The 26,845-nt window shown below is 40.2% G+C and overlaps 5 protein-coding genes and 1 non-coding gene across 10 annotated transcripts in view; all 6 read right to left on the reverse strand.

Moving 5' to 3' along the window:
• Positions 1 to 1,036, reverse strand: part of snx29 (sorting nexin 29) — a 178,272-nt gene extending 177,236 nt beyond the window's left edge. For 2 of the 5 annotated variants that reach the window (XM_041973902.1, XM_041973901.1), the window contains exon 1: positions 618 to 1,026. In XM_041973902.1, coding sequence (XP_041829836.1) covers positions 618 to 624 — 7 coding nt within the window. In that variant the 5' untranslated portion in view covers positions 625 to 1,026. Of the gene's footprint in view, positions 1 to 617 lie in introns of all 5 variants that reach the window. The other 3 variants (XM_041973898.1, XM_041973897.1, XM_041973900.1) reach the window with 3 other exon arrangements.
• Positions 1,037 to 5,424: 4,388 nt separating this feature from the next.
• On the reverse strand, positions 5,425 to 6,259 carry LOC121632433 (transmembrane protein 238-like). Its single transcript, XM_041973961.1, has one exon. The coding sequence runs from the start codon at positions 6,158 to 6,160 to the stop codon at positions 5,669 to 5,671; it is 492 nt and encodes a 163-aa protein (XP_041829895.1). The 5' UTR covers positions 6,161 to 6,259; the 3' UTR covers positions 5,425 to 5,668.
• Positions 5,425 to 6,725, reverse strand: LOC121632440 (phosphoinositide-interacting protein-like). Its single transcript, XM_041973968.1, has one exon. It carries the CDS (start codon positions 6,699 to 6,701, stop codon positions 6,390 to 6,392), a length of 312 nt encoding a protein of 103 aa, XP_041829902.1. The 5' UTR covers positions 6,702 to 6,725; the 3' UTR covers positions 5,425 to 6,389.
• Positions 6,726 to 9,219: 2,494 nt separating this feature from the next.
• On the reverse strand, positions 9,220 to 14,194 carry rsl1d1 (ribosomal L1 domain containing 1). Its single transcript, XM_041973932.1, has 9 exons — positions 14,096 to 14,194; positions 13,689 to 13,828; positions 13,419 to 13,557; positions 13,065 to 13,213; positions 12,559 to 12,660; positions 11,740 to 11,833; positions 9,862 to 9,972; positions 9,612 to 9,776; positions 9,220 to 9,475 (listed from the first exon to the last, which is right to left on the reverse strand). Exons 1-9 carry the CDS (start codon positions 14,132 to 14,134, stop codon positions 9,338 to 9,340), a joined length of 1,077 nt encoding a protein of 358 aa, XP_041829866.1. The 5' UTR covers positions 14,135 to 14,194; the 3' UTR covers positions 9,220 to 9,337.
• Positions 11,942 to 12,070, reverse strand: LOC121633108. Its single transcript, XR_006009008.1, has one exon. It is a non-coding gene; the product is annotated as a small nucleolar RNA SNORA55 (small nucleolar RNA).
• Positions 14,195 to 14,625: 431 nt separating the features above from the next.
• gspt1 (G1 to S phase transition 1) lies at positions 14,626 to 26,803 on the reverse strand. Its single transcript, XM_041973913.1, has 14 exons — positions 26,403 to 26,803; positions 26,070 to 26,114; positions 24,541 to 24,810; positions 24,412 to 24,445; positions 24,101 to 24,178; positions 23,810 to 23,990; positions 23,490 to 23,644; positions 23,198 to 23,338; positions 22,380 to 22,473; positions 20,529 to 20,609; positions 18,501 to 18,674; positions 17,809 to 17,898; positions 17,112 to 17,280; positions 14,626 to 15,347 (listed from the first exon to the last, which is right to left on the reverse strand). The coding sequence occupies exons 1-14, from the start codon at positions 26,596 to 26,598 to the stop codon at positions 15,295 to 15,297; spliced, it is 1,761 nt and encodes a 586-aa protein (XP_041829847.1). The 5' UTR covers positions 26,599 to 26,803; the 3' UTR covers positions 14,626 to 15,294.
• Positions 26,804 to 26,845: the final 42 nt, after the last annotated feature.

A 26,845-nucleotide genomic window follows, 5' to 3' on the forward strand; every position in this document is an offset into this window, starting at 1 on the left:
AGTAGCTTTCATGTCTGCAACAATTCGATAAAAGGTTTGTTGTGAGACCATGTGTGTTTCTCACCAGTACTATTGTTCCATGTGTCTTGTACACACAAATGGATGCACTCACTTACTGTGATTGCTCTTTGTACTTATACACTCTTTAAATTGATGTTTATTGCTTTAGGGTTTCCTCTACTTAAAATAAAGCACCCTTTGAGTTTACTGGTTTAAGAAAATTCATATGCATTCATTACATTTGTTATCTTAAATAAGGATCCAGTTATCTGGTCTCATTTTTATGAATCAAGTGAATTAAACATAAGGGAAAAAAAGTCTTTTTGTTTTGTTGTCACAGTAGAGATGAACAGTATGTGGTTTGACTTTGGTGCAGTTACTGAACTTGTTTACATTAAGAGTAGCCCTGCATGTAACTGCATTTGAACTTGTTTAATTAATTTATTTTTCTCGCGAGCAAAACCCCTATAAGTAATATATCCAGATTTTAGGACCGTCCAAGTCGGTTACAAAAAGTAGTTGCAGCTGCACTAACTTGCTGTTAACTGTTATCAAGATGCTGAAGCATGTCATGATAGTGAGGTTGAGATTCACACAATACAAACAAGAGAGCTCACCGTTCATTCTGACAGCCAAACTCCAATAGCAGTAACCTCCAAGCTAAATAGCTCACCGCCGATACGATTCATCGCTTTCTGAAGCTGTTAAATCACAAAGGCTAGAAAGCTAGCGATGCACCGGCTCCATGCTGCCTCTGTGGACGAGCTGGACCCACCCAACCGCGCTGCGAGAGCTGATGCTCACTCGGTGAACAGCGAGGCCTGCCGGAGAACCGCTGGAGCTTCCACAGTCTGACATGAAGGAGTTGTACTCAGTCTATTAAAGCAAACAAACTGCAAAGAGCTCGAGTCTGAGTCTAATTTGAAAGTATTTACATCACCTGTTCGCAGCGTGGAGGGCCGCTGGGTAAAGAAACGAAGTGTTTTTAGTTTCTATGGTTTGGAGCCTGTGACACTGCGAAAAAGAGAAACAGAGGACTGACATAGCAGTGTCAAGGTCACATGACAAACACATTGCGATCATATGACTACAAAACGCTGATGGGAGTTGTAGTCCTCCATGAAAATGTCTCTAAAATAGAATGGATAAAAAATTAACATTTGAATAGCTTTAATTTAAATGTCTGGGTGCTTGACGAGGAAAAAAAGTAAGAAAAATATACTCTGTATTTCTAAAATGAGAAATATATATATATACATAAAATATATGCAGACATATCTGAAATTTGTTTAATGTTTAAAAATGTTTTCCCTTATTTTTTCGTTATCAGTTATGTGTCTTCTGGGCCAAAATGAGAAGAAAAAAATCAGATAAATTTTAAATCAAAAGATAAGAATATTTTCATTTGGTTTTTGTTTTGATTTTCGTTTTTGTTTTTTTGTTTTTTGTTTTTTTGTTTTTGTTTTTGTTTTTTTTGTTTTGTTTTTGGTTTTTTTTTTTTGTTTGTTTGTTTTTTCCTTCTTCTTCTTGTTCATTGAATTCAGTGATTTAAATTTGAAATAATGAGAGCCATACTGACAAAAGCAACTTATTTATTTAACCAAGAGGATTCCCAGTAACTTGGAAAAACCAGTCACAATAGCATGATACATCCTCCTCATGCTGGACACACACAGTACTGCATCAAGGCACCCATTCATCAACCAACATCTAGCCAATGTGCTTGTGCTGGTCACTCCGGCACTAACAGTAAACCAAGAATAGACTTTAGGTCCAGACAATGGAGATTTGCCACCAGCTGGAGAATCTCATCACGTTATCTCTCTGCACCTCCAGTTACTTCCAATGATTCCTTTTTACCCTGTGTGCCGCCCCACATCATCACACTCCACCACTAAAACCTTATCAGTGCAGCAATCACCATAATATTTGTCAATAAATGATACCAAACAAGAGCTTACTATTAATATTATTATTATTATTATTATTATTATTATTATTATTATAGTAATAATTCACACCTTTCTATTACACCAGTTCCAAAATACTGATATAAATGTAAAATATGAATTAAAAAGAATTAGATGATTTACAGATCTCATAAAATTATATTTTATTCACAGTGGAAAGAAAATTAAATATGTAATTTCATGAAAAATATAATCGGATCTAGAATTTAACAGTGACAATGCACTGGGATTGTGGCCCAAAAATGCTGGGAATTACGTAGTGCTGCAAAGAACCAGCAGAGGAACATGTTGCAACTAATTTGGTTAATTGGTAACAGGTCAGTAACATGACAGAGCATAAAAAAAACACCTTAGAAAGGCACTCTTTCAAAAGGTTGGCAGAGGTCAAGCAATCTGCTGAAAACAGTGAATAATATTTTCTAATGTAAAATTGTGAAGATAAATTACTCCACTGACAGTACACAATAACACATGATTACCAGAAACTGAAGACATCTGTGCACAAGGGGTGTGGCTAAAAATGTGTAGCAGAGCTCTGTCCTGGAAATTACTGCATGGGTTTGGGAACACTTACACAAATTGTTTTCTGTGAACACAGTTTGCTGTGCAATCAACAAACGCAAGTTAACGTTCTATCATGCAAATAGAAGCCATATATGAAAAAAGTCTAGAAACACCTGTCTGTCCTATTTAAAATGGACTGTTGCTAACTGCAATTTTGTTCTGTGATCAGATTAAATTAAATTTTTAATCGTTTTGGGAAATTTTGGAACATATGTCCATTTGATTTACTATTCAGCTTGTTATCAGATCTTAGTTTAAAAAACTTGCATCTCTGATGTTCCCAGTAACGGAACTAGGAACATATACATCTGGAAAAGCTGTGACAGCAGATGGGTGTCAAATAGTGTCCTGCAGGGATGAAAGCATAAAACCCAAACTACTATGGCCCAAGGCTAAGTAAACAAAGTATGGAAAGAAGGGAGGGACGACGAGGGGGAGAAAGAAACTCCATCAGCAGGAGAACTGGCCAGGTGCTCCTGATCACCCTGATCTTGATTCCACCCACCAATCCCTGCAAAAGAAAGCAGAACAAGGAAAAGGAAACAAAACTAGGCCCCACCAATATGAGAGGGCTGTCACTGAACCACACAAGAACGGGACATTCCAGCAACTCTCCTCACTTCCGGGTTGTGTACAGACTGTTGTTAAAAGAAAAGGAGATGCTACAAAACACTGTTCTAGCTTTTTCGAGACCATTTGCTGCCATCATATTCAAGATGAGCTAAACATTTTTCATAAAATAGCAAAATGCCTCAGTTTCACCATATTTCATTGTTCTATTGTGGTTTATGAGATCTGCAAATCAACGCAATGCTTTAACATATAAAATGTCATCCCAGCCTTTTGGAAATTGAGTTCTACTTGTTTCATATATGTAATATTCACATTCTTGATATTCAGAATTTAACATTTAAGAGACCATTTCTCTGCAAGTCCATAAATATATGTTTAAAAGGAAACATTCTGAGCAGCGTTTCAGGCATCAAAACTTCACGGTTAAACAAGTTTGATGCACTGTTTAGTGTTTAGTGTAAATTTCCAAGGAAAAGCAATGTGAGAGAAATCTAATACGGGGATATATATATATATATATATATATATATGTATATATAGCAGTCATCTTTCGACCGGAAGCTAGGCAGATCGATTCCAGGCTTCCACTGACTACATGCTGAAGTGTCCTTGGGCAAGACACTTAACCCCATGTTGTCTCCCGATGTGCCTATCGGGTGTGAATGTGTGTGTGAATGGGTGAATGTGATGAGTAGTGTAAAGGGCTTTGAGTGGTCAAACTGACTGGAAAAGCGCTATATAGGTACAAGTCCATTTACCATTTATAATGGTCACAGATGTGAAAATACAAAAACTCCTGACCATGCATGGAGGGTTCCACCCCAAATCCAGCACCCTGAGACTGTACACTAACCACAAGGAAGGAAGCAGAGGACTAGTGAGTGTCAGAACCACTATCCAGGATGAAACATCCAACATCCTTGAATACATCAGGAAGATGGCCTCAACGGTGCTCGGTGAATGTCTCAGGCAGTGAAAAACAGATCATGTGGTGATGGAGGAACCATCATGGGAGGAAAAGCCCCTCCATGGGATGTACCACCGACAGATAACTGAAGTGGCTGATATCGAGAAATCCTACCAATGGCTAGAAAGGGCTGGACTGAAAGACAGGAGCTGCACAGGACCAGGCCTTGAGCACCAGAGCATTAGAGGCCCAGATCTGCCATACAAGACAAGACCCCAAGTGCAGGCAAAGAGGCCCCTGGGACAATCCAGCACATAACTGCAGGGTGTAAGATGCTGGCAGGGAAAGCTTACAAGGGGCTTCATAACCAAGTGGCTGGTATAGTGTACAGAAACATCTGTGCGGAGTACAGACTGGAAGCAGGGTCAAGGTGGGAAACACCTCCGAAGGTGGTAGAGAATAACGGAGCTAAGCCTGTGGGACTTCCAGATCCAGACCAACAAAATGGTAATGGCAAACCAGCCGGACATTGTGGTGATGGACAAACAGCAGAGGAAAGCCGTTGTGGTTGACATCGCAATACCAAGCGATTGCAACATCAGGAAAAAGGAACATAAGAAACTGGAGAAATACCAAGGCCTGAAAGAAGAACTTGAGAAGGCCTGAAAAGTGAAGGCAACAGTGGTGCCCGTGGCCATCGGAGCACCCGGAGCAGTAACCCCCAAACTGGAAGAGTGGCTACAGCAGATCCCAGGACAAACCTCAGACATCTCCGTCCAGAAGAGTGCAGTCATAGGAACAGCAAAGATACTGCGCAGAACCCTCAAGCTCCCAGGCCTCTGGTAGAGGTCCCGAGCTTGGATGGATGAGAGGCCGCCCACGGAGGGCGAGGGGACAATATTTTTTTTAATATATATATATATATATATATATATATATATATATATTCACATATACACACATTTTGGATTAATGACATGAGGTTTTAATGACATAAAAACTTTTGAAGCTCCCTTTCAGACATAATTATTGACAAAAAAAAGCATTTTAACAAGAAGTTATGATGGATTTTGAAGCTAAAAACACAATCTATATCTTACATTATGTTAAAATTAGCTAATGCTAATGTTTCAAAAGGCACATTAAATATTTATTTGCAGCAGCTATAGATCAGATTCAATGTTTGAGAGGAATTTAGGACTGTTTGCAATCATCCCAATTTGCAGGACATTTGCGGTCCATCTTCATCTTGTTCATGTGGTGTTTGAGCCTCTCCAGAAGGTGTCATTCTTTTTGCTTTCAACTCCTTCAGTATTTACATTTAAGCAGCTTGTTCCAGATCACAGCCACAAGTACACGCTACACTTACAATTTATTCAGATAAAACAGTTCTTCTTCATTGCACCTCTCTCATTATAATCCTCTTTTTGATTTACAGTTACAATGGTCTTCCTTTAAATCTCTAAAGGTGTCGGTGAAACATTGTTATTGTGTGCAAAGTTTCTTCCTTATCAGCAACACACAAGCATGCAGACCTTATCAAGATGAGACTTCAATGTTGTCTAATCATTACCAGTGCAGAGCAAACAGTACATCACTTTCAATAAATTCAAAATGGAACAAAAATAAAGATCCAAGTCTTTTATGTGCTAGTTCATACTGACAAGGTCTCCCGCAAAAATGTTTTTGAGGAGGAAGCGTTGGTGCTGTCGTGTATAGTGGAGAGTGACACATCTGTACTGGTGTTTGAAGGTCTGTTGTGGCCTGCAGGTTCCTCTCTGACAGATTGACCTTTCTTTCTGAAAGAGTTCCTGATGCCGTTGGAGAGGCGGTCAGAAACCCGCCGCACAACCTGGCTGAGTCCACTTTTCTTCACCTTGATCAGGCCCACATCATCCTCTAGCTCATTGGGTGACACATCAATGTTGCCCGTGTACCAGAACACCCACCAGATCAGGCTGAAGAAGATGATAATGGCCCCGGAATAGACAAACAAGTCATGGACAACCAGCCCTCCAAACACCCCCACCAATATGATGAAGACACCAAGTATGTCGTGGGCCACAGCAAACCAGAATGAGCACTTGCACCGACCAACTCCTCCATACCTCTTCTCAGTGGCTGGGTCTTCTTGTACAGTTGACATGATGATAGTGGAGAGCCCCCAAAGTAGAAGTAGAAGCAAGTACTGCAGGAATATGAAGTGGAGTCCTCACATGAAACAAGTTGCTCTGACACTGGTCAAAGTCCAGCCTTCACGAGCTGTTATCAGGAAGCACCACACCAGCTTGACTGTATTGGATGTTTCAGTTGCATCATCACTGACAAAAATAGCATTTCCATTTCCACATGAAAAAGTTATTCCCATCTTCTCTTCAAGCCCCCTGGCTGAATCGCTGCCGCCTGTGCTTCTCTTTCAGAATGGGGATCCACACCAGCCCCACCACCACAAACATCAGCCCTATAGACAGGCAGGCCGAGGCCACAGAGCGGGATGCATCAGTCACCCCCGACGGCTGGATGAGGAAGAGAAGCGAACCTGTGGCAGACATCAAAGCTCCCATCACTATCGCAGTAATGGGTTTGTGGAAGTAGGTCCAGCCTGGGGCCATTGCAGCTGCAGACTGAGGGTCTGGACAAAGGCTTTCACTCCCATCTGGAGGTAAAGTTTCTCTGATAGTCTCCATGGTAGAAAGTGTGCCAATTAACTTTTTTTTCCACCAATAGAGCTCCAAATGTCTATCTCCTGCTCTCCCTGTATGCTCAACCAGTCTGTGTGGATCTGATACTTAATGCAGCTGCCTCCTTACAGTCACATGTAGGAGCTGCATCTTCTGTATGATGACAAACTGAACATGATGCATCTCTTATACTCCTGCCCAGTAACCCGTGAGAATGCTGTAATTCCAGATGGCCCACTGCACCCACACAGCAGAGGGAGGGCTTAAATGAACCGACAGACCCGGCCCGCTTGTTGACAACAATGCCATCATACTTTGGTTACATTAACGATCAAAACAGCCACATTACTACTGAAATTCAGGACGACCATACTGGAGTTAAACAAAGGTGTGCAAAATATGCTCAACAACCTCAGACATAAATATAATGAAGAGACTACTTGACTTCTTGCATATTGGATACACTTGTGTCCACTTTGCATTATTACATGCAGGTAGCAGCTGCACAAGCTAGAATCTAACAATGGGCCTGTTACCTGATACATCTGACAGCTATGCAAGCACACATCTGATGGCTGCATTCAATGAGTGCAAACAGTTTTCAAGGCTAATGTTTGCTAAAGTACAAAAGTTGCATAAACAGCTCATATTCAATCATTATAATGGTGGAGTGGCTAATGTTAATGCTGTTGTCCCAAATGTTTTGGAAAGAGAATCGCATTTTAAAGGCATGATTAACTAATTCCAGTGTTTAGTTGAAGCCTATATAAACCTACTTGGGTGTGAGTTGAATGTGACTTCTGTTTTTATTTGTTGCATTTGCCACAAGCATTTATCAAAAATAAAGTGTGGAGACTGTCATAAGCTGTTATTGAGGGGAGATGAAGAGGTAGGAACCAAAGGCAGGATCTGGGGAGTCAGCCATGAATCCCAAATTTAAATGTCATAATCTCTGAGCCACATCTTTATCACTTCAGCACTGTGTGCTTCATCATAATGGAATTCGCACTGAGTGTTATTAAATTGCTTTTGGATTGTTAGAAGTAACTGCTTGTGGAGAAAGGTTTGTCATTTCTTATAAGTGTTATTGAAAAGAACTGAGTGAGCCCCTCATGTGGAGGAGAAACAGCCCTTCACATGTATAATCTCAGGGTACTTCACTGTTGGCACAACACAGGACTCATGGTAAAACTCCCCTTTCTTCTTCAGACAGCTGATTTTTTCAGATATCCCAAATAGATGGAAGTTGTCCTCATCTGAAAATGTAACTTTGCACCAGTGTTCTTCGGATATTTATTCTGATGCTCTTCTTGGAAAGAGCCCTTCTTGAGACCAGAAAATGGTCAAAAATCTTCATTCCACGGTGCGTGCAGAAGCCCTCCCATCTGCTTGCTGGCCCTCTCGTACAAGTTTTGCAATGCTGGCAACATGAGTTCATAGCAGACTCTTCAGGAGGAGACAGTCCTGGTGCTTATAGTCCTTCTTGCACGTCCTAAAGCCTTCACCACACTTGAACCTTAATGATCCAGTGCAATTTTTTTTAGGTGCAATACACTTAACAGCAATTTCCTTGCATGTAAAGCCATTTTTATCCGAAGCAATGATGGGTCTTTATGGTTTCGGTAGACGTAAATACTGCTGACAGAAGAATATCGTGACTTCATATCATTCAAAGCAGTCATGTGACCAGCTGATTTGTATACACTCACATTTTTTCCTGCTGACATGATACTAAAATGATGTTGGTTGATAAGAGGATAAATTTACTCTGCTCCTTCACCTCAGATCAGGACACAGCAGGATTCAACGCTGCCCACCTTGATCCTATTTGGGGGAATTTAGTTATTCTGGAATTGGAGAAAGCGCCAGGTGAAGCAATTAGCAGAGTGTTTACCACTTATCCAGATTAGTCAAACGTAGCAAGCCTAGACACCAACTGACCACTGTAGCAGGGTCCATGCTCAAATGCTGCTAATCACACACCCAATAGTCAGCACCTGAAGTACCACAAATACAGCTCCATTTAAAAGGGAAATAAACCAGTTTGCAAATGGTATAAGATTTTCAAATTAGTAACATTAAAATGTGGAGGCTCCTTGTGTTTCTGAAGTCATTCCTGAACAATTTATGAGACGCAGGAAGCCACTATGGTCAGAATTGTCGCTACCCGGACATCAGTAACGTTTAGGCGGGTGATAACGTCGATGTTAGTGCTTCTAAGCACATCACTGCCTTTTTGATTTGATCAGTGTGGCTGACTGGCAATGTCAACACTCACCAGCTCAAGTATTTTCAAAGCTGACTTCTTCATACAAATTAAACTTGTAGAAACCACTAAATACTTTACAGCTGTTTTTCTTTAGCTTGAAAACTTTCAGGGAGCTGACCCTGCATTAACGGCTCATTTTAATGGTTTGTTCGTAAACTCTAAACAGCACCACGAATATCATTTCTACTTACTGACCACTGAGATAAACAGCTCCTTGTTAGACACTTTTCAGAAAAGAAAATGCAGCCAAGGAAATTTTACATATCAGACTTTATAATACGGTTCATAAAGCAAAAACAGACTAAATACACAGACCACACTCTGAGCTGTGTTAAATGTCCACGTCGAGACTCCAAACCAGCACCAAGAAGAATCATTTCACTTTAGGTCCTTTTCTTTTCCCTTTGGACTCCATCTTTCCAGCCTTTTTTGTCACTTTGCTCTGAGCCTTTATTTTCTTTGCTGCAGCAGGTTTGGATGCTTTCTGCAGCTGCTTCTTTTTGGTTGGCTTCTACAGAAAATAGAGAAAAGGTGTAACATCAGACTATTAATGGCATAAGAGCTGCTTAAACCGTTATAAATCATAAGCTGAAACATTTATAAACAGCCAGAGCTTGAAACTTGTTGCAGCCATGAACGGTACTGACCTCCAGTTTAGGCTTTTTGCTGGGTGTTTCTATGGGAACCAGCTGTGGGACTTCTTCGTCCTCTTCCTCCGTCTTTTCCTTTAGCTCTTCCCTGATCTCTGCTGTAGTATCTGCTTGCTTTTTGTTCTCTTTCTTGATCTTCTTTGTCTTTTTGTTTGCGGCTCCCTTAAATTCATAAAAAAAAAGCCTGTTAGTTTTACAAAGCATATGGAGAAATCCTTAAACACAAGACTGTTTCTCAAGTTTTCACCTTATCTTCTGCAGTCTGCAGCATGCTGAGATGGTTCAGGTCTGAGGTGTAGATAGGCAGTGCCACTGATGTCTGGCTCTTTAAGTGGATCAGCTTCACCACTGGGCCTTTCTGTAAATAGCACATGAATGACACAACCCCAGTTTATAAATAAATATATGTATAAAACTGTCACAATGAGATGGCTTTTGATTTATTCTTTAGAATATGTCATTTAACAATGCTGTAAAACATATTTAACATCTAGTGTTAATTTGTTAATAGGTAAATAAATTGGGTCGTTTTGCAGCAACAGTCTAGTTTATTATGCATGATTTCTTTTTAATTTGCTCCAAGGTCGACTCCTTCAAACCAAAGTGTTACCAAACCAATTGTTTTTCCACTTCGTTTTTTTCTTTTTAGTAAGAACAAAAATGAAATAGTACAGACACATGAACATCCCAGAAAAAAAAAAAAAAAAAGAAGGTATAAACAGAACAGAGATGTGAGGGTGCCCTCCCGGCAGAATATCAGTTTATTATCTTCATCGTCATTCCTGTGGCCGTCTTCGCTGTTCTGATTTAAACACAACCAGACTAAATTTATTTTTCTTTTTTATATTAATAAAAAGCCACGTTTCTGACATCTTTTATAAATTAACAACTTCCCAAACAACTCCAGAAATAAGTTATAGTTTCTAGTTGAATGAAGTGCTGTGCACTGCATTTACACCACACTCGGGCTGCAACGATTAGTCGACATTGTCCACAATAGTCGACAACTAATTTACCCGTCGGCTATTGTCAGCAAAAAAACAAACAAAAAAAAAAACCTATAGAGTGAGACATCGTCTTCTTCCCCATCTCTGCTGAGAGTTGCACAATGCACATGGGCAAAGAAAAAAAAAAAAACACTACAGAGTGAGACATCGTCTTTTTTTCTTATCTCTACATGTCAGATTTGTAAAGGGGACCTTGTGTACCAGGAAAGTACGTCTGCAAAGCTCGAACATTTGAAGCCGAGGCAGGTCGGACTTACAAAACAACCTAATGCAAGATTTCAAAGCTGAAAGTGAAATAAGATCCATTTAATAATTATGAGATACATAATGCGATTGGTCGACTAGTCGTTTTAATAGTCGTGACTAATTGACCATCAGAATAGTTTAGTTGCAGCCCTACACCACACGATGAGTGAAAACATCCTGCACAATAACCATTTTGGTTGATTATGTCATTTTCAGAAAAGTCACATTTGGAATTAAAATTGCCCAACCCTACCCTGCACCATCTCCTCCACCGTCATTAGTACTTTCGTTAATAGATCTATTTTACAGATATTTGACAAGCACCTTAATAATAATAATAATAATAATAATGGATTAGATTTATATAGCGCTTTTCAAGGCACCCAAAGCGCTTTACATTGTGTGAATCCATTATTCATCCACTCCTCACTCATACCTGGTGATGGTAAACTACGTGTGTAGCCACAGCTGCCCTGGGGCAAGCTGACGGAAACGTGGCTGCCAGTCTGCGCCTACGGCCTCTCCGACCATCACCGAACATTCATCCACACATTCATACACCAGCGATGCCAACACTGGAGGCAAGGAGGGTTAAGTGTCTTGCCCAAGGACACAACGACAGATGACTGCGGGAGCGGGAATCGAACCGCCGACCTTCCGATCATTGGACGACCTGCTCTACCGCCTGAGCCACTGCCGCCCCTTGGCTGTACAACAGTTATAGACACATTCTTTAAAAAAAAAAAAAAAAAAAAATTATATACACACATCATTCATATATATATATATACACACACATACAGACAACACACACACACATGCAAAATACTGTCATGAAAACATCAGACCATTCTCTTGGTTGCTGGACTCACCATTCGCAATTTAGCCACGATAGTCTGAACCGCAGCTTCAATGTTTTCCGTCACCTCATCTGCAGTCATGCCCGAATGGGCAACACGTGCCATACTGCAACACAGAGCTCAGAGTAAGACGATAGAAACCGGGTGAAACGCAGAGCTGAAGCTGCATCAGTTCAAGAATACATGTAGTTACTCATTTCATGAGAACATGGCTTCATGTACCAAAGTTGTAGAGACGGGCCCCACATGAGGAGGAGGTCCATCTGGATTAACTATGAGTTTCTCTAGCACCTGCGATACCCACGTCAAACAAGAAGAATCGACACAGGTTGTACTGAGGTGCTGTCAATTCTTCTAGAATAACCTTTTATTCAAACATTCTTAGGCTACTTTTTTATTTTGTTTCCATTCCTGGTAAAATACATTTTTGAGACTTAAGACCCATTTATACTCCACGCTAAAGACAAAGCCTTCTGTCTATCTTCTGTTTGGTCCATTTCTAGGACCTTGCAGATGCGTCCCCTGACGTAGCAAATGGAGCAGTACCACTGGAAACTGAGGTGGCAGTGTTGGCCAGTGCAGCCAACGTGTGACTAGCACAAAGAACAAAGAAGAGGAAGCTGTGACGGATTTAAACACTGCACAGACCACCGCTGTCTACTGCACTTATGGTCTCATTTACGGCCGCCATGTTTCCTGTTATCTGACATCAGAACTCAGAAGACGTACTTATTCAGGTACATAAAGGGAGCATAAATGGGTCTTACATCTGTTTTTGCAGTTAAATAAAAAAGGAGAAAGCTGAGGTTGACTGCTTGGGATAAATCTCACCAGCAACTGCCTTTGTTGGTAATCTTCAAGGTGGTGCCTTGGATTATTCTCTGGATGTCTCTGGCCAGATGTTTACTCTGCAGGTTCACAGACAGTGGCTCTCTGGTAAAGACGGGGACAGTGTTGAATACAGACAGAAATTCATTTAATTGTTCTCTGGTTTTGGTACATCATTCTTTCATAATTGAATTGTTCCCCTTCAACAAAACCTTTCCATGATTATATTATGAAATATACTTGTCTGTAATAGCTGGGTTTTTCCCCTTGTCTACTGGCTGCTTAGAAAGCAGATCCTATAGTTTTGACACTGAGTGCTCTGTCTCTTGTGGTAAATGTGCTTGTTAGAAGCAGAACATTTTTTATAAGAGTTTATATATATATATATATATATATATATATATATATATATATATATATATATATATATATATATATATCTTAAATCTATATATAGATCTCACAACCCTAAAAAGGTCTAGCAATGGCAAAGTCAGGATGGTTCTTACTTTTTTCTTTCATAGAAGTGTTTTCCAATGTGTGATGGCAGCAGGCGGCGGATACGATCATCAGAGAGGAATAAGTCAAAGTTCCCAAGCAGGCGGCGTTTGGCTTCAAATGGTTTGTATTCTGTCTTCAGTACTTTATAAGGTATAATCTGCAAAAACGGCAAAATTATGCTCAGCATTGAGAGGACGTCTTAAGGTCAGGGGTCATACAGAATACACAAATTAATGTAGCAAATCAGACAATTACAACACTGATTGTACAATATAATTTTACTCAGGAGTGCGTTTAGTCTGACTACTAAACTGCTATTCATACAAGGACCAAAAGTGGCATCTTTACAGAACCTTAATTACCTCAGATATGTTTTTGACACCCTTCTCCTCCAGCAGCCTCTTGTAAAACCTCTGTGTCTGCTCTGAAGTCATCTTAGGCTCATCTCTTGTGAAGAGGCAGATATCCTCTGTGTCTGGACGCTGGCCATTGGGCAAGGGTCTAAGAGTGGAGCACACGTGAATATTTGGGATGCATGAACAAGGAGTTGTGCTTAGACGTTGAAAAAAATTGCCAGAGGATCAAAAGATTAGCCATACAGGTACCTCTGTATCCCTGTTAGACGGACTTACATGCGGATGGTCTGTGCCACTTTGGGTATCTTCCATAGGGTAAAGAGCAGGCTGATCTGATGAGTTTCGTTCAGGAACAACGACTCACCAGTAGCCTTGGTTTTAAGGAAAGCCTGCAAGGCTTGAACGGCTTTCTTTACCTATAAGACATTACATTCTATTAAAATGAGACCAACAGTTTTCTACCAGTTTTCTTCCATCGGGAAATTTATACAAGTTGTGAACTAGCTAACAAGTTGTGAACTAGCTAATTTCAGGGCTAAAGTTAGCAAGCCAGCAATCCTAGCTTAGTGACAGCTAGCGTCTATAAAAAATCTTTAGAATTGTATAAATGAAAGGAATAGCACTCAACACGATAGATTATTTCATTGTAAATGCAAAAATACGAGATTAATGAAAGCTTTTACCTGCGCCTGGTCCAACGTTAACTCTGTTTTTTCAGCCATGCCGTCCACTTCACGTGTATGCTGTAGCTACGCATGCCCACATAGAAGTTCCAGGGTGACGCTATGGTGACGCCAGGAAATACAAACTCCATAAACTTTATTTGTACAAAAAACTGTAACAAACGGCGCCTATGGCCAAGATGCCCTGAACTTGTCAGCGAGTTATTTACCTAAGAAAAATGATCAATGATAAATTGATTTGAAAAGCTTAAAGAATATAACGGACTTCTAAAAAGTTGTTTTTTATTATTTCTAAAGAAAGCTTAACAACAAAATTATTTAACTTTTTTTCTGTCTTTTAATTTCTTTATAAATAACAGCTTTGTGGGATTATTTGCTGTTATTATGCAGATAAACTATCAATATAGATTAGAAATTAACAAAATTTAGAGCAAATTCTTTTAATGCAAACTGCAAATCTCAGTTGCGAATATAAATAAATAACAACAAAATATATCTATATATATATAAAAAACTCATACAACTTTGTCATCTTGATCTTTTATTTTCACTTGAGATTATGTAACAGTTGTCTGTTTCTGTTTGTGTGAGTGTGTTTAGCATTGGATCATCAGATCATTACTGAATGTGAGCTCAGTCCAATTAAACCATCTCACGTGGAGAGAGACCAAACTAAAAATTTTGGTACAGCAATCCTTAAAACCAAATCAAATGTTTGCTGGATTCCTAACCCCCCCTCTTAAAAAGTGAAATTCACTTTGAATAGCATAACTACAAGCTAATCCTGGTGTTTTTCAGGATATTTAAACCTTTCTAAACTGTTTTCTTCTCCAAGCTTGGAAACACTGCATCCATTCTAAAAAACAATGGCGTGGTCAGCCGACAGCACGGTTGGCCCTGGGAGAAAGGAGGACAGGGGGTGTGGGGCATGTAGCTACATTAGTGGCATAGCTGAGCTCTCAATATGAGAAAGCTGACACACTGGACTTGGTCTCTCATTTCATATTGTTCATAAAAACTGATTCAGTCTTGTTTCTCTTCATCTGACATGATTTTATTCTCCTTCATCCCTCCTTGTTGTTGTTGTTCTCTTCAGCAAAGTTGTGTGTAAAGAGAGAGTAGGTGTTTGGGTCGGCTCCGGCAGCGTTTCTCCTCTGATAACGAGTGGAAGAACTCCATGCAAGCTGCCAGTGGCGCATTTAGTCTTTTTCTGGCACCAGCTTCAGCACTTTGCCAATAGCGATAGTTTTGCCTGGTGGTGTAAAGACAAGTGACACACAAAACAGTGTCAAAGCTTGTATCAGTAGATAAGCTGTGCAAAGGAACTCAAATAAATATTTTATCCATGGTATAAGTTAAAGATTATTTAATATAAAATCAGTAGCATGGAACATCCTGACATTGCATCCTAAAAACTTATAAAAGAAGTATTCAAAATTTTCCCCTTACACTCACCTTATACTTTAGCACTTCCTAAAAAATAGTTTAACTGTTGAAAAAAGACCTTAGCAAATACCATAAGAAGATAACTGTGAGCGCCTTCAACTGCAGAATGGTAAAATACATGGATGGAAAGAAATTAAGGAAGTTAACACATCCAGGGAATTTATTGCTGTAAAAACTCGTCCTCGTCTACATATGTCTTTTTTTAAGAAACTCTGTGGATCAAACTCAAGTAAATCCTACAGCTAAGGAGAGATTACGCTTTCAGAGTCACACCTGAGAAGCAGATGTCAGTTCTGGACTAGTGTTGCTCCTGATTCAATGTCAGTTAAAGGGGCATTTTACCACCAAAATGGTTCCAGTGCTGATTTAAAGCCAGAGCCTAACTTCCAACCTGTTCTTCCTCTTTTTGACCACAACACTAACTGGTGTTACAACAGCAACAACTCTTTGTAGAGCTAGAGCCAAAAAAAACTGCTAAAGTTAGGCTGTGGGTTTATGGAGAACATCAAGTAAAATGTGACCGCCTTGTTCTAAATCTAGAGCCAGTGTCAAATTTAATCTGCTTAATAGAAAGAAAGGTAAAAGAGAAGTATAAAAAACTGAGCATCAACCCGGATGGAAGTTGAAACAGCAGAACACATGTTCCTCTCAATGACCTGCTTTTTAATGTTTTTAATCACCAATCAAATATGTGAATTGCCCCTTATAGAGCTGCATTTACAATCCTAGTTTGTACTTGTAAAACCACTAATAAGGACTGTCAGGTGTCTGAATATGTTGCCACTGAGAGATTTCCCCTAAAACAGTAGGTGTAAATCCTGTGTAAATCCTGTCTGTAGTGCTGTTCATATCTGTCAGTCAGTAGTTGGAAACACCTGTCAGGTTTGACATGAGCATTCACAAGCACCAGCTACTGTTTAAAAACTATGTTCATAAATAAGATAAATGATGTTCATTTCAAGACATTGGTATTAAGGGAACAAGTGACAAACACTGTGATCTGTGAGGATAAATTATTTCCCTGCTCTGTGGCCCTGTACGGAAATTCAGGATAGCATCATAAATAGAGGGACTTTCAGGCATGTGCACTTAAACTATTTTGGACAAAAAGGTTGAGTCTTCTGAGAACTTGTTTGCTTTTCCACGAGCTACAGAGCTACCTCATCTTCATTAACTTCACCGTGTACATCTCTGCTGATAGTCTTTTAGATCTTAAACCTACCATAATTCATTATAAACTACTACTGAGCACCACAGCAGGAAAAAGACACTTTATCTTTTCTGAGCCATATGTGATTCACTTCATTTTTCATACTGCTGCAATTTTAAATCACCACTGCAGCTCTGGGAATTCTTTTTTTTACCACTTTCTCTGGACTAGATGCTACACTTCATGCTTTTTGGTCACAGTTTCAGTCGGTCTAGTTAGACGTACAGTGATAATACTGCTTTCAGCCGTCTGACATCAGCTGTTCTCGCCTCTATCTCAAAAACAGAGTTGCTCTGAAATCTTTCTTCCTTGTTGAGCTACAGCCGTCCAAATGTGAAGAACTGCCTTGGCCGTCCTTACCTTCGTCTCGCAGCGTGAATCGTCCCATCTGAGGGAAGTCTTTGAAGGTCTCTAAGCAGATGACTCCTGCTGCCCGGAGCCTGGCGATACACACCTGGTCCTGCTTGACAAAGCGAGGTCGGGTTTTGCTTTTGTCTCCTGTCTTCTTGTCAACCAGACAGATTAAGGCCTGTGGAGAGAATTTTGAAATATTTAACCACAGTCCAGTCAGGCAGGAGGCCATGTAAAATAAACTGGCTGAGCAAACGAAACAAAACACTTGTATTACTGTCATTTGTGACAAAGATGAACAAAATGGTGCCATTTTATAAGTTTGTATTGTTACAATGAGAAACCTAAGCTTGAATGAGGAAAATATAGGACATGCTTTATTTATTCTGTTTAATTTAGCCAAGCCCAATGCCTGGTAGATTATTCTTTTATAAGGGTTCATACTCAATAAGGGATTTAAGCAGAAGGGAGAAAAGCATGGTGTCATTTCTCCTTGATCATCTGGATGGAAGCGATCCCACAGGTCACACCATGTTTTCAAAAGCAGTTTGTATCCATAGCGCTGCTGTGTCAACCCAACCGTGAAGCAGAATGACATCATCGTTGTGTAAATATGCCATTGGTCATGTGTTTTCCACCATTTAACTCAAATATTTCTCTTTAGCTGGAGTGGGAGCTTCCGCAGGACAGAAGAGCAGCAACTTACTGTGATCTGCACTTCTTCAATGCAGGTGTGGATGTGAAGGACAGCATTGTAACCAGGACAAATGATTGATTTGTGCTCAATGATGACAATCTGAAATAAAAAAAAAGCAACATGTCAGTTTAAATGATTTTTTAAAATTGTGCACAAGTGTTTCAACATCCGTTCAAATAACTGTCTTTTATATATAAATGATTTTACAGGAAAATAAGCTATTTTTTAAATTCCTACACAGGTAGGGAATGAGTCTCCATCCTCTGCCTTTTAGTCCACTTCCAACAATCGAAACTCATCCAGCTGGCCTGTGAACTGTACCACATCTGACAGACTGGATGCCTTTTTATAGAGACTTTGTATAAAACAGTTTGGCTCAGAAACAGATCAGTTTAAAACACAACCATCCCACACACAAAGGCCCTGTTTTGGACAGATCTCCCAGTCGTTTGATGCTGTTGCTATGCCAACCTACAAGAGGATGCATTTGGTTTTTGAGTGTTTGATCAAAGAAAGCTGCACCCTGAGATGTGAGAAGATTACACAGAGGAGGATATGATCGGAGAGCTTATTCTTCCTGCATCAAATAGAATAAGTGAAAGGTAATCAATCTTGCTGCCGCCTGAATCTTTAACTTGAAAACATATTTTTATTTTTCTTCTTAAAACTGATGTCTCTGAGCAGCTATCATTTGGTTTTACCTGTGCATCAAAGGTGCGGCCAGAGTGGCAGAGGTTGTCAGGGCTACAGAGGATGAAACCAGGGAGGATCTCTTCTTCCTCGATTCCCTTCAACCTCAGCTTGAGGTTCTCACCAGGACCTGCATCATCCGTCTCCACATCGTCACTGAGCAGGCTCAATACCTCTACTGTATGCTGCAACACACACATTTATATATATGTGTGAAAGTCATAAATAAAAAGACAATACTGAAACAGGATATGTGACTCAGTGGGAATGAAACAGCGTGTTTGTGGTTATAAGTTCCCTCTTAATGTAGGTTGTAGCTTTCAACACCAGAAAGCAGGCTTTGATGTACAAGTTTTATTTTAGACAAAGTGTACAAGCATCTCAAAAAACCTAAATCTCATGCACGACTCCAATTTTATTGTTACTTTAAAACTGTTTAACAAAGAAATGTGACGGCCCACCACCACCTGTTTTGAGTTTGTGTTGCAGGTGCTTAGTGGTGATTAGTGGCACAAGTCACACCTGGGCCCAGTGTGCTCTGCCTCTTATTTAAGAGCCTCAGGGACTCTCCCAGGCTGGGACATGAGAGCACCTGGGCTTTGTGGGGGCGGCATGTTTGGTTTTCTTCTGGTTTGGTTCGCATTATGTTTTCACATACATTCCCATACATCCATGCACTGCTTACACCACTGATAAAGACCTTCACATATTTCAATGTTATTTTCAATAAGTTCTGCTTTTGTTAAGAGCCACTTTGTGGCTGCCTCCCTCGTTGTTGCAGCCATTGAGCCAGGCTGTATCAGAAGTCTGCAGGTTTTTGGGAATGGTCCGATGTCATTGCTTCAAATACAGTAAGTCCTCAGGGTTCTGTTCTGTCTCCACTAAGAATGCACTCATATCACATTGCACTTGAGTACTTGCCGATACAGAGTACCCATATACGTACTAATAAATCCCATTACAGTTCACTGGTAAGGAGTGTGGACCAGATTCCCAGATGCGATGAGTTGAGTAGTTAATTGTGTGATATATCCGATGGGTTATCTGGTGGCCTTTCAATAAGGGTGGTGGGTTATATCAGCTGTGACAAAGCACCTACAAGCCTAAAATCAGCTTCTCTTACAGCATGAGTACTTACTTTGTTTATGCATTAATGTGTTAAAAAATTCCTGCATTAATTCCAGATTAATCGCTTTGCGTTAACGTAACAATTTTCAAACATAACTAGTTTTTTCACATTGGTATCTGGGTTTTGTTGTATCAGAATATCTTTACTAAGTACAAGTACATGCACATAGTACTGGATTGATACCCATACCTAGTCTCCACTACTCTTCAACATGTACACAGACAGCTGTAGGACATCTATGATGGCAGCCATCTTGTAAATTGTCTGACACTGTCCTACTGGCACTGCTTCAGGGTACAGATGGTCTTGGCTGTGAATTGTCAGCATTTGTGAAATGGTGTGATAATTTTTTAGACCTTAATGTAATAAAAACAAAGGAAATAATAGATTTTAGGGAGAATTGTGACCATCCAAAGCGCAGGATTATCCATGGTGAAAAAATTGATTTGTAGGCAGTTAAAAGTACTTGGGAAGTGTGTTTGACTCGAACAAAGAATCCACTAGATGCTGAATTCATTTAATGTATCTGAAACTATTCAGTGTAAATTGTTTCTTAATTTAAAGTCTTAACATTTTCTTTATGGTTTTATCTGTGAGGGACAATAATAGCCTGAATAACATGGTGAAACTATGTCCAGCTAACATCATGAGCCCCCCCTGGAAGAAACTGGTGGTCCGGAAAGCAAAAAGTCTAATTAACCAATCTGACCACATTCAGTCTGACCACTTCGTTTAATGGCTTCTGTGACCTGATCTGTTGCACTGCCTGGTCCTGGATGTCAGAATGCTGTTTGTGGTTATGTTATTGTTTTTATCTCTATTTAATTAAGCGACTGCAAAACCCAATTACCTGTCAGGGATAAATGAAACAGACAATTTATTAGCCCCTTGTGTCAAAATGAGAACTCACCCTGTTTGGCATCATGGTCAGCTGCTGGGCTTTACTGATGGATCCAGACTCCAGTTTCCCGAGGATGACTGTACCCATATCCTGGAAACACATGGAAAACAGAATCAGAGAGATGCAGCATTACACGGCAGCAATGTCTGACTAAATCTTTCATTTTTGGGGGTGAATATTTTTTTTTAGATTATTTTAATTTATAATGCCTTTTCTTCTAATTTACCTTGTAAAGACTTTTTCACTGTAATTTAAAGGTTATGTGGTTCATTTTAACTTTCAGGACTTGTGTATCATGTTTAAACTTGTGAGAAAACAGTCCCAACTATCAACATCTGCTGTAGAAAGCATGAATATATACCCACTCATTTCATACATGTACAGAAATTGTTTAATATTTTAGAAGATATACATGTTATTTTGCTGAGAAGATCAAAACCATGGTAACTTCCCCTGGTGGTCTTGAATTAGCCTGGTAGCTAACAAGTCTGAGGAAAACACATGAGCTCATTTTAAACTAATCATGTGTATTTTACATGTTAGGATGGTGCGGATAAAACAAGGATAGCTGGTTGGTTTCATTGCATTTGACCAGAGCCAGGCAGCTGTTTCTCGCAGCCTTTGATTAAACTAGGAACATAGATCTACGTATACCCTAACATGGCTCTGGGGTGGTGCTTTACATGCACACATCAACTTGTTGTTGCATTCCAGGAGCGAGCTCGTTATTAGCTATTGTGTTTGGAAAGGTGCTCCTTGGACCGGTCCATTCAGGAAGGTTGTGTAACAATCTCTTTCTTCTGCTATCCTCTTTCTTTGACTGGGTGACCTTGAACAAGGCCTCTTCCTTTTCTAGTTCAACCAAACATTTAGTCAGTCAGCTTTCTGTTACTGCAGAAAACTTCTGTGCATTAATGCACGTCTGTCTGTCTACATTTAAAACTTGCTCTAAATTCATAAGTCTGTGGGTACTGAGAGCTACAAAGACCAATATGTATGCATATACATGTAAGAGTTTAAAAAAATGGGTGTAACTGGCTGCTGATGGTGGCATCACAGTTACAGCACAGACAGGAGGATGCTGCATCAACCCTCTAAAACAACAAAGTGAACCACTGCTTTAACTGTGAGGATTATTAATGATTTATAAATCTATCAACTTAGTCAGATATAAGCATTTAAAGCTAATTGAAAAATACATGATTCACTTCTGCAGACACAGTTCAGTTAAATAATAATCATGACTTTTAGTTAAACACTGGGACAATGAGGGTTTCGTCCACAGATCTGAACGCTTCATATCTCGACTGGGTGGCTGTTAGGACAGCAGCACCTAGTTAACAAGACCGTAATCCCATTACATCAGGAGAACACCAGTTAAGGCTACTTAGTCATATAACTACTGTGTAAGGCTATTATGCAGTCACAGGGAAAGAGGAGTATTTACACCACACAAAGACAACAATCTGAAAGAAGAGTGAAGACGACAAATAAAGACATAAAACAGGACATTTAACGGAAATGCAGAATATACTTCCAGCAAGTGTCTGAACTGCTTCCAAAATCTAAACCAGTGAGTGCCAAGAAGTTGAATTATCTTAAAGAGAAATGGCTACAGCATGCAGAGGTCTGCAGTGTGTGTGTGTGTGTGTGTGTTTGAGCATGTTTGTGTGCTTTTGGAAAATCACCAGAAGGAAGGAAAATGATAAACTGAAAAGGGAGCAAGAAAAAAAAAAAAGAAAGATTTTGGCCAAGTGCGCAAAAACCCACGTCTGCAGAGACCAGTGAGACTCAGAAGAGAAGCTACCACTGACTTCTGTTTTTCTCAGAGAGGAGAATCAAAGCCCTCCTGAGGCTCACCTTGTACTTGTCAACGATGGGTAGCCTGACAGGTCCGTCACTGGATCTGTTGAAGTTTGGCAAACTGTCCAGATGGGAAATAAATGGCAAACCCCTGGGAAAGCAAAAGATAGGCACTTTTTTTTTCATGTGCATTTTAGTAAACCCAAAACTCAAAGCTCACCAGCCAATAAATCCAACAAAAACAACAAAAAAAAAAACACATCTGAACAATTCCTTTCCACCACGATTCAAGTGTGCAACAAAAAGACAAAGACAGTTTTTCTCCATAAAAACCCTAATACCTTTTAATTTAGACAAATGCTCATTGAAGCCTCTAATGACTTCTACTACACACTCTCTGGTCCCTTTTAATGCATGAGCAGTTCTGAAAGTCAGGGTGACAAAGAAATGATGAGTTAGTGTCCTGTCACCTCCATCTAAGCTTGATCATGGCTGCTTTGATCATCATGCAGTTTAGTTTTTATTAGAACAATTACGCAGACTATGAATGGAGCGATGATCGGTATAACATCATAATTATCACTAATGTCTTCGTCACTTTGCAGTAAATGGTCATAAGAGGTTAAAGGTGATGTAATGTGCCGATGATGACGATATTAGGGTGATGATAATGGGAATAAATAGTCAACACTGACTTCTATTGTCTTTATACTGTTTCTAGTCTTTATTCAGAGATGTAACCATGAACTCAAGAGAAATTTCAGCTACTTATGAACTCACATCTGCATTTACGTACTGATTGACTTGATAAATTAACTTATCATATCTACTACTTTTCTATCATTGTGTGGGGGAAGTGAGATGAGCCTACTTACGTGTACCAGGGGCACTCAGTTACAGGGTCTTTGAGGTTGGCACCTGTGAGTCCAGAACAAGGCATAAAGTGGATGTCCTTTTTAGGGTTGAAGCCCACCTTTTTAAGAAATGGCACCAGCTTCTCTTTACACTCCTCATACCTGTGAAAAAGGTAAGAAAACTGTTCAAATTTACCACTCAAACAATAATTATCTTATCCTATTGGAGGTTTTCATTGAGATAACCTCTTATCTTAGTAAAAACTGACTTTTTATCTTATATTAAATCGATTTTAATCTCAGCCCTGCTTACCTTTCTAGGCTCCAGTTAACAGTGGGGTCGTCCATCTTGTTGATCAACACAATGAGGTGTTTAACTCCGGCCGTTTTAGCCAGCATGGCGTGTTCCCGCGTCTGTCCCCCCTTCTCAAATCCAGTCTCAAACTCCCCCTTTCTTGCTGAAATCACCTAAAACAGATTGATAATTAACAGTAATAAGCAACAAAAGAATCATCAACAAGTAAATAAATGTTTGCGTCCCATAAATGAACAGATGAGAAGAGCATCATCGAGACATTTCATGCGTTTTAAAGCTCAGTGCAGGATTTTAGGTCAGTTATTAGTCCGCCTTACCAGGACTGCCAGGTCGGCCTGTGACGCCCCGCCAATCATGTTGGGGACAAAGCTTTTGTGTCCAGGGGCGTCCAGGATGGTAAAATGTTTCTTCTCCGTCTCAAAATAAGCCCTTCCAACTTCAACTGTCTTCCCTTTGTCCCTCTCCTCCTGATTTGTGTCCAGAGCCCATGATAGGTACCTGCAAAGACCAAGTTTCTTTATAATTACATTCATTTTTATATAGAAAACAAGCTGAATGTAATCCGAACATCTGACCCAATAATTAATCTAATTCTGTGCTTTTCTCACCATGTCTCCCTGTTCTTTTCTTTTGCTTCTCTTTCATATTTTTCCAGGGTTCGTTTGTCCACCATTCCAGTCAGGTACCTAACAAGAAGAACAACACAAAGAAAAGCTGACGAGAGTCAAAAGAAACCTGTTTCACTGCAAATCGCAGCTACAGTGTTGTCACCGCTGCTCCAGATATATGAATTCAGTTTCTTCATACAATAAGATGCAGCCATCTGTATTTCCATCTGAGAGACAGCAAATGATTCAAATTCCAGTGTTAAATTACATCTGTGATCATCAAGCACAGCACATGGAAGATAATTACTCACATGATTTGTCCTCCAATAGTTGATTTGCCAGCATCTGACATGAGAGTAATTAAAGGTTTTAAAGATAATTATATTTATATAGAATCTGCCTTAAATAAAAAAAAAAGAGGCAAATTAGACGTTACGTACCTACATGACCGATGAAGACCACGTTCACATGTTCTTTCTTAGGAGCATCAGGAGGGGGCGGAGCCACTTTAGGCATGGGCATCTCCTCCTCTTCCTCCTCCATCATCTCTTCATCCTCCTTCCCCACAGCTGCCTCCTCCTCACAGGGTCCTCCTGTCCCTGAATCCTCCTGTCCTCCACCTCCCTCGCCTCCCCCGGGTTCTTCCTTCTGCTCCCACGTCTCCTCCTCTGTGGTCATGTCTGCTTCTGTGTTTCCATTCTCCACTGGAGCTGCAAACAAACGATTGTAGTGCATCTCAATTTCTTAGTAATGACTGGGCCTGTAATGACAACTTAACAGTACTATATACACATGAGGAAACTTTAATGACGCAGAGTTTGCAGATCCATAACAAACAACTGTGTCTGCTTGTTTAGCAAACGTTTGACCAAAGATGGGAGGTCCAAACGGCTGATTATGATTATTGCCATAACAACGCAGATCATTAACTCTTTCCTCTTAACAATATGTTGTTAAATTTTGACAAGCTTTGCAGTTGTAAAAATAACATCAACATTTACATTTAAAGTTGTTGCTTCTGTCGTGTGTGTTCATTTAGACATTTAATTGGTGTAATAATGTATCGCAGGACTTATTAAATAATCTAAGAACAATAATGCTTCACCACCTGCTGTCTAGGAATACGATTCAGTTGTTTAGAACACAATCAATGCAGCTACTTGGCACAGGAGTATAACTTGGAATAAAAAGGGGATTAAAAGCTGCTGAGGGCTGCCCCATATCTGTAAACTATGAAATTATGCAGCATACAAAGCCATGGCTGCTTCTTAACCGATCTTCATTCATAATGAGCCTGTGAGAAACTGTGACTGGCAACTCAGAAAGCTGTTCATGTCTTGTTGCCTGACTCATCAACCTGTAATTATATTCTGTCTTTCAGAAAAGCTTGGCGAAATCTGAGGGGGAGCATATTAGAACAAGCATCTCCATGAACATGTCTGTCTGAGATCTGAAAAGGAAAGGTTATTCCAGATTGATCTGTCTTTTATGTGACCCGAGTACCTGAGTCTTATAATTTGTTTCTCTGTCTGTCTCTGACAGTCTGACTCTACTCCAGGTGAAAAGAAGAAAATAAGAAGTCAGCAAGTTAGGAAAATTAAAGCTGGCCAGCACACACTGACAACATTTCAAGAGTATTCACAAAGATATTCTACATTGCTCTACAGGCCACACAGCAGACCCAGAGCCTTGAACATGGAGCACTTGTCATGGCATGTGTCAATGGGATGTCTATTTTGGGCAGGGAGCAAGGTTGCATCATTTTTCTACGTAGGTTCGTGCACATGGTTTAGGCAATGTCAGAAACCCAAATAAGGTGCAGTAAGTTCACAAGCTTTACTAGACCGCATGGGGTCTCAAATTTGCCCACCTCAGGCTATAACCAATGTCCTCTGATAACCTGCACGAGACAGATTTGTAGCTCGATAACCAAAGCTTGCAATGTCAGGAGTGTACTGTGGATGCCTACCGACTGTGTCTGCCACATCCATGTTAGCAGCGGGTTCAGGGGTACCTTTGAGGACAGAAACAAAAGCTTGTCAAACTTTCATATAAATGTATATAAAAAAGGGTGGCCGCGTCTTACATTTTCTTATAAGAATTAACGTGTTATAAAACAGCTATTACAACGTTCCAACACATGAACAAAAACTGAGGCCGACTTGTTGACCAGTTAGTAGAATTGAGACAGTGACCGGACTGAACGCGGTGAGTTGCACACAGAAAAGCTAACTTAGCTGGATTAGCACGCAAGCTAGCAAGTTAAGCTAACTTCTAGCCAGCTGACTGAGATTAAACCCACCGTCTGGAACCGGCATTTCCGCGGTGCTAGCTTGAAGAAAGCTTGGTACAAATATCGGGGCGTTAACGTTGGGAACAAACGGCTTGGCATTAACGTTGAGGGCAGCAAAGGCAGTCTGAAGCCCCGCCGCGGGAGCCGGGGCCTCGGCATCCACCTCCAGGTCCCATGATTCCGGGGCTGTGTCTCTCGAGTCCATGGCTGCTTCTTCCAGAGTTGACAAGGTTTTCACCACCAGCCGAGGTGGATGATTTTTGTAGTTCCTTGAAAAGGCCGTTAGTTGCTGGTGTGTTTCAGAGTCTTAGCAGCACGTTTGATGAAGTTCCCATAGCTTTGTTAACCCTGGCTTTGATAAGCATATGGATCCCGTAGCTGACAAGAGGTGGTGCACAGCAACTGCAAGTCCACTGCACACCGCTAGGGGTCAGCATCGGACTGCGAATCAG

This window comes from Melanotaenia boesemani, chromosome 21 (assembly GCF_017639745.1).
Source record: "Melanotaenia boesemani isolate fMelBoe1 chromosome 21, fMelBoe1.pri, whole genome shotgun sequence".
NCBI lineage: Eukaryota > Metazoa > Chordata > Actinopteri > Atheriniformes > Melanotaeniidae > Melanotaenia > Melanotaenia boesemani.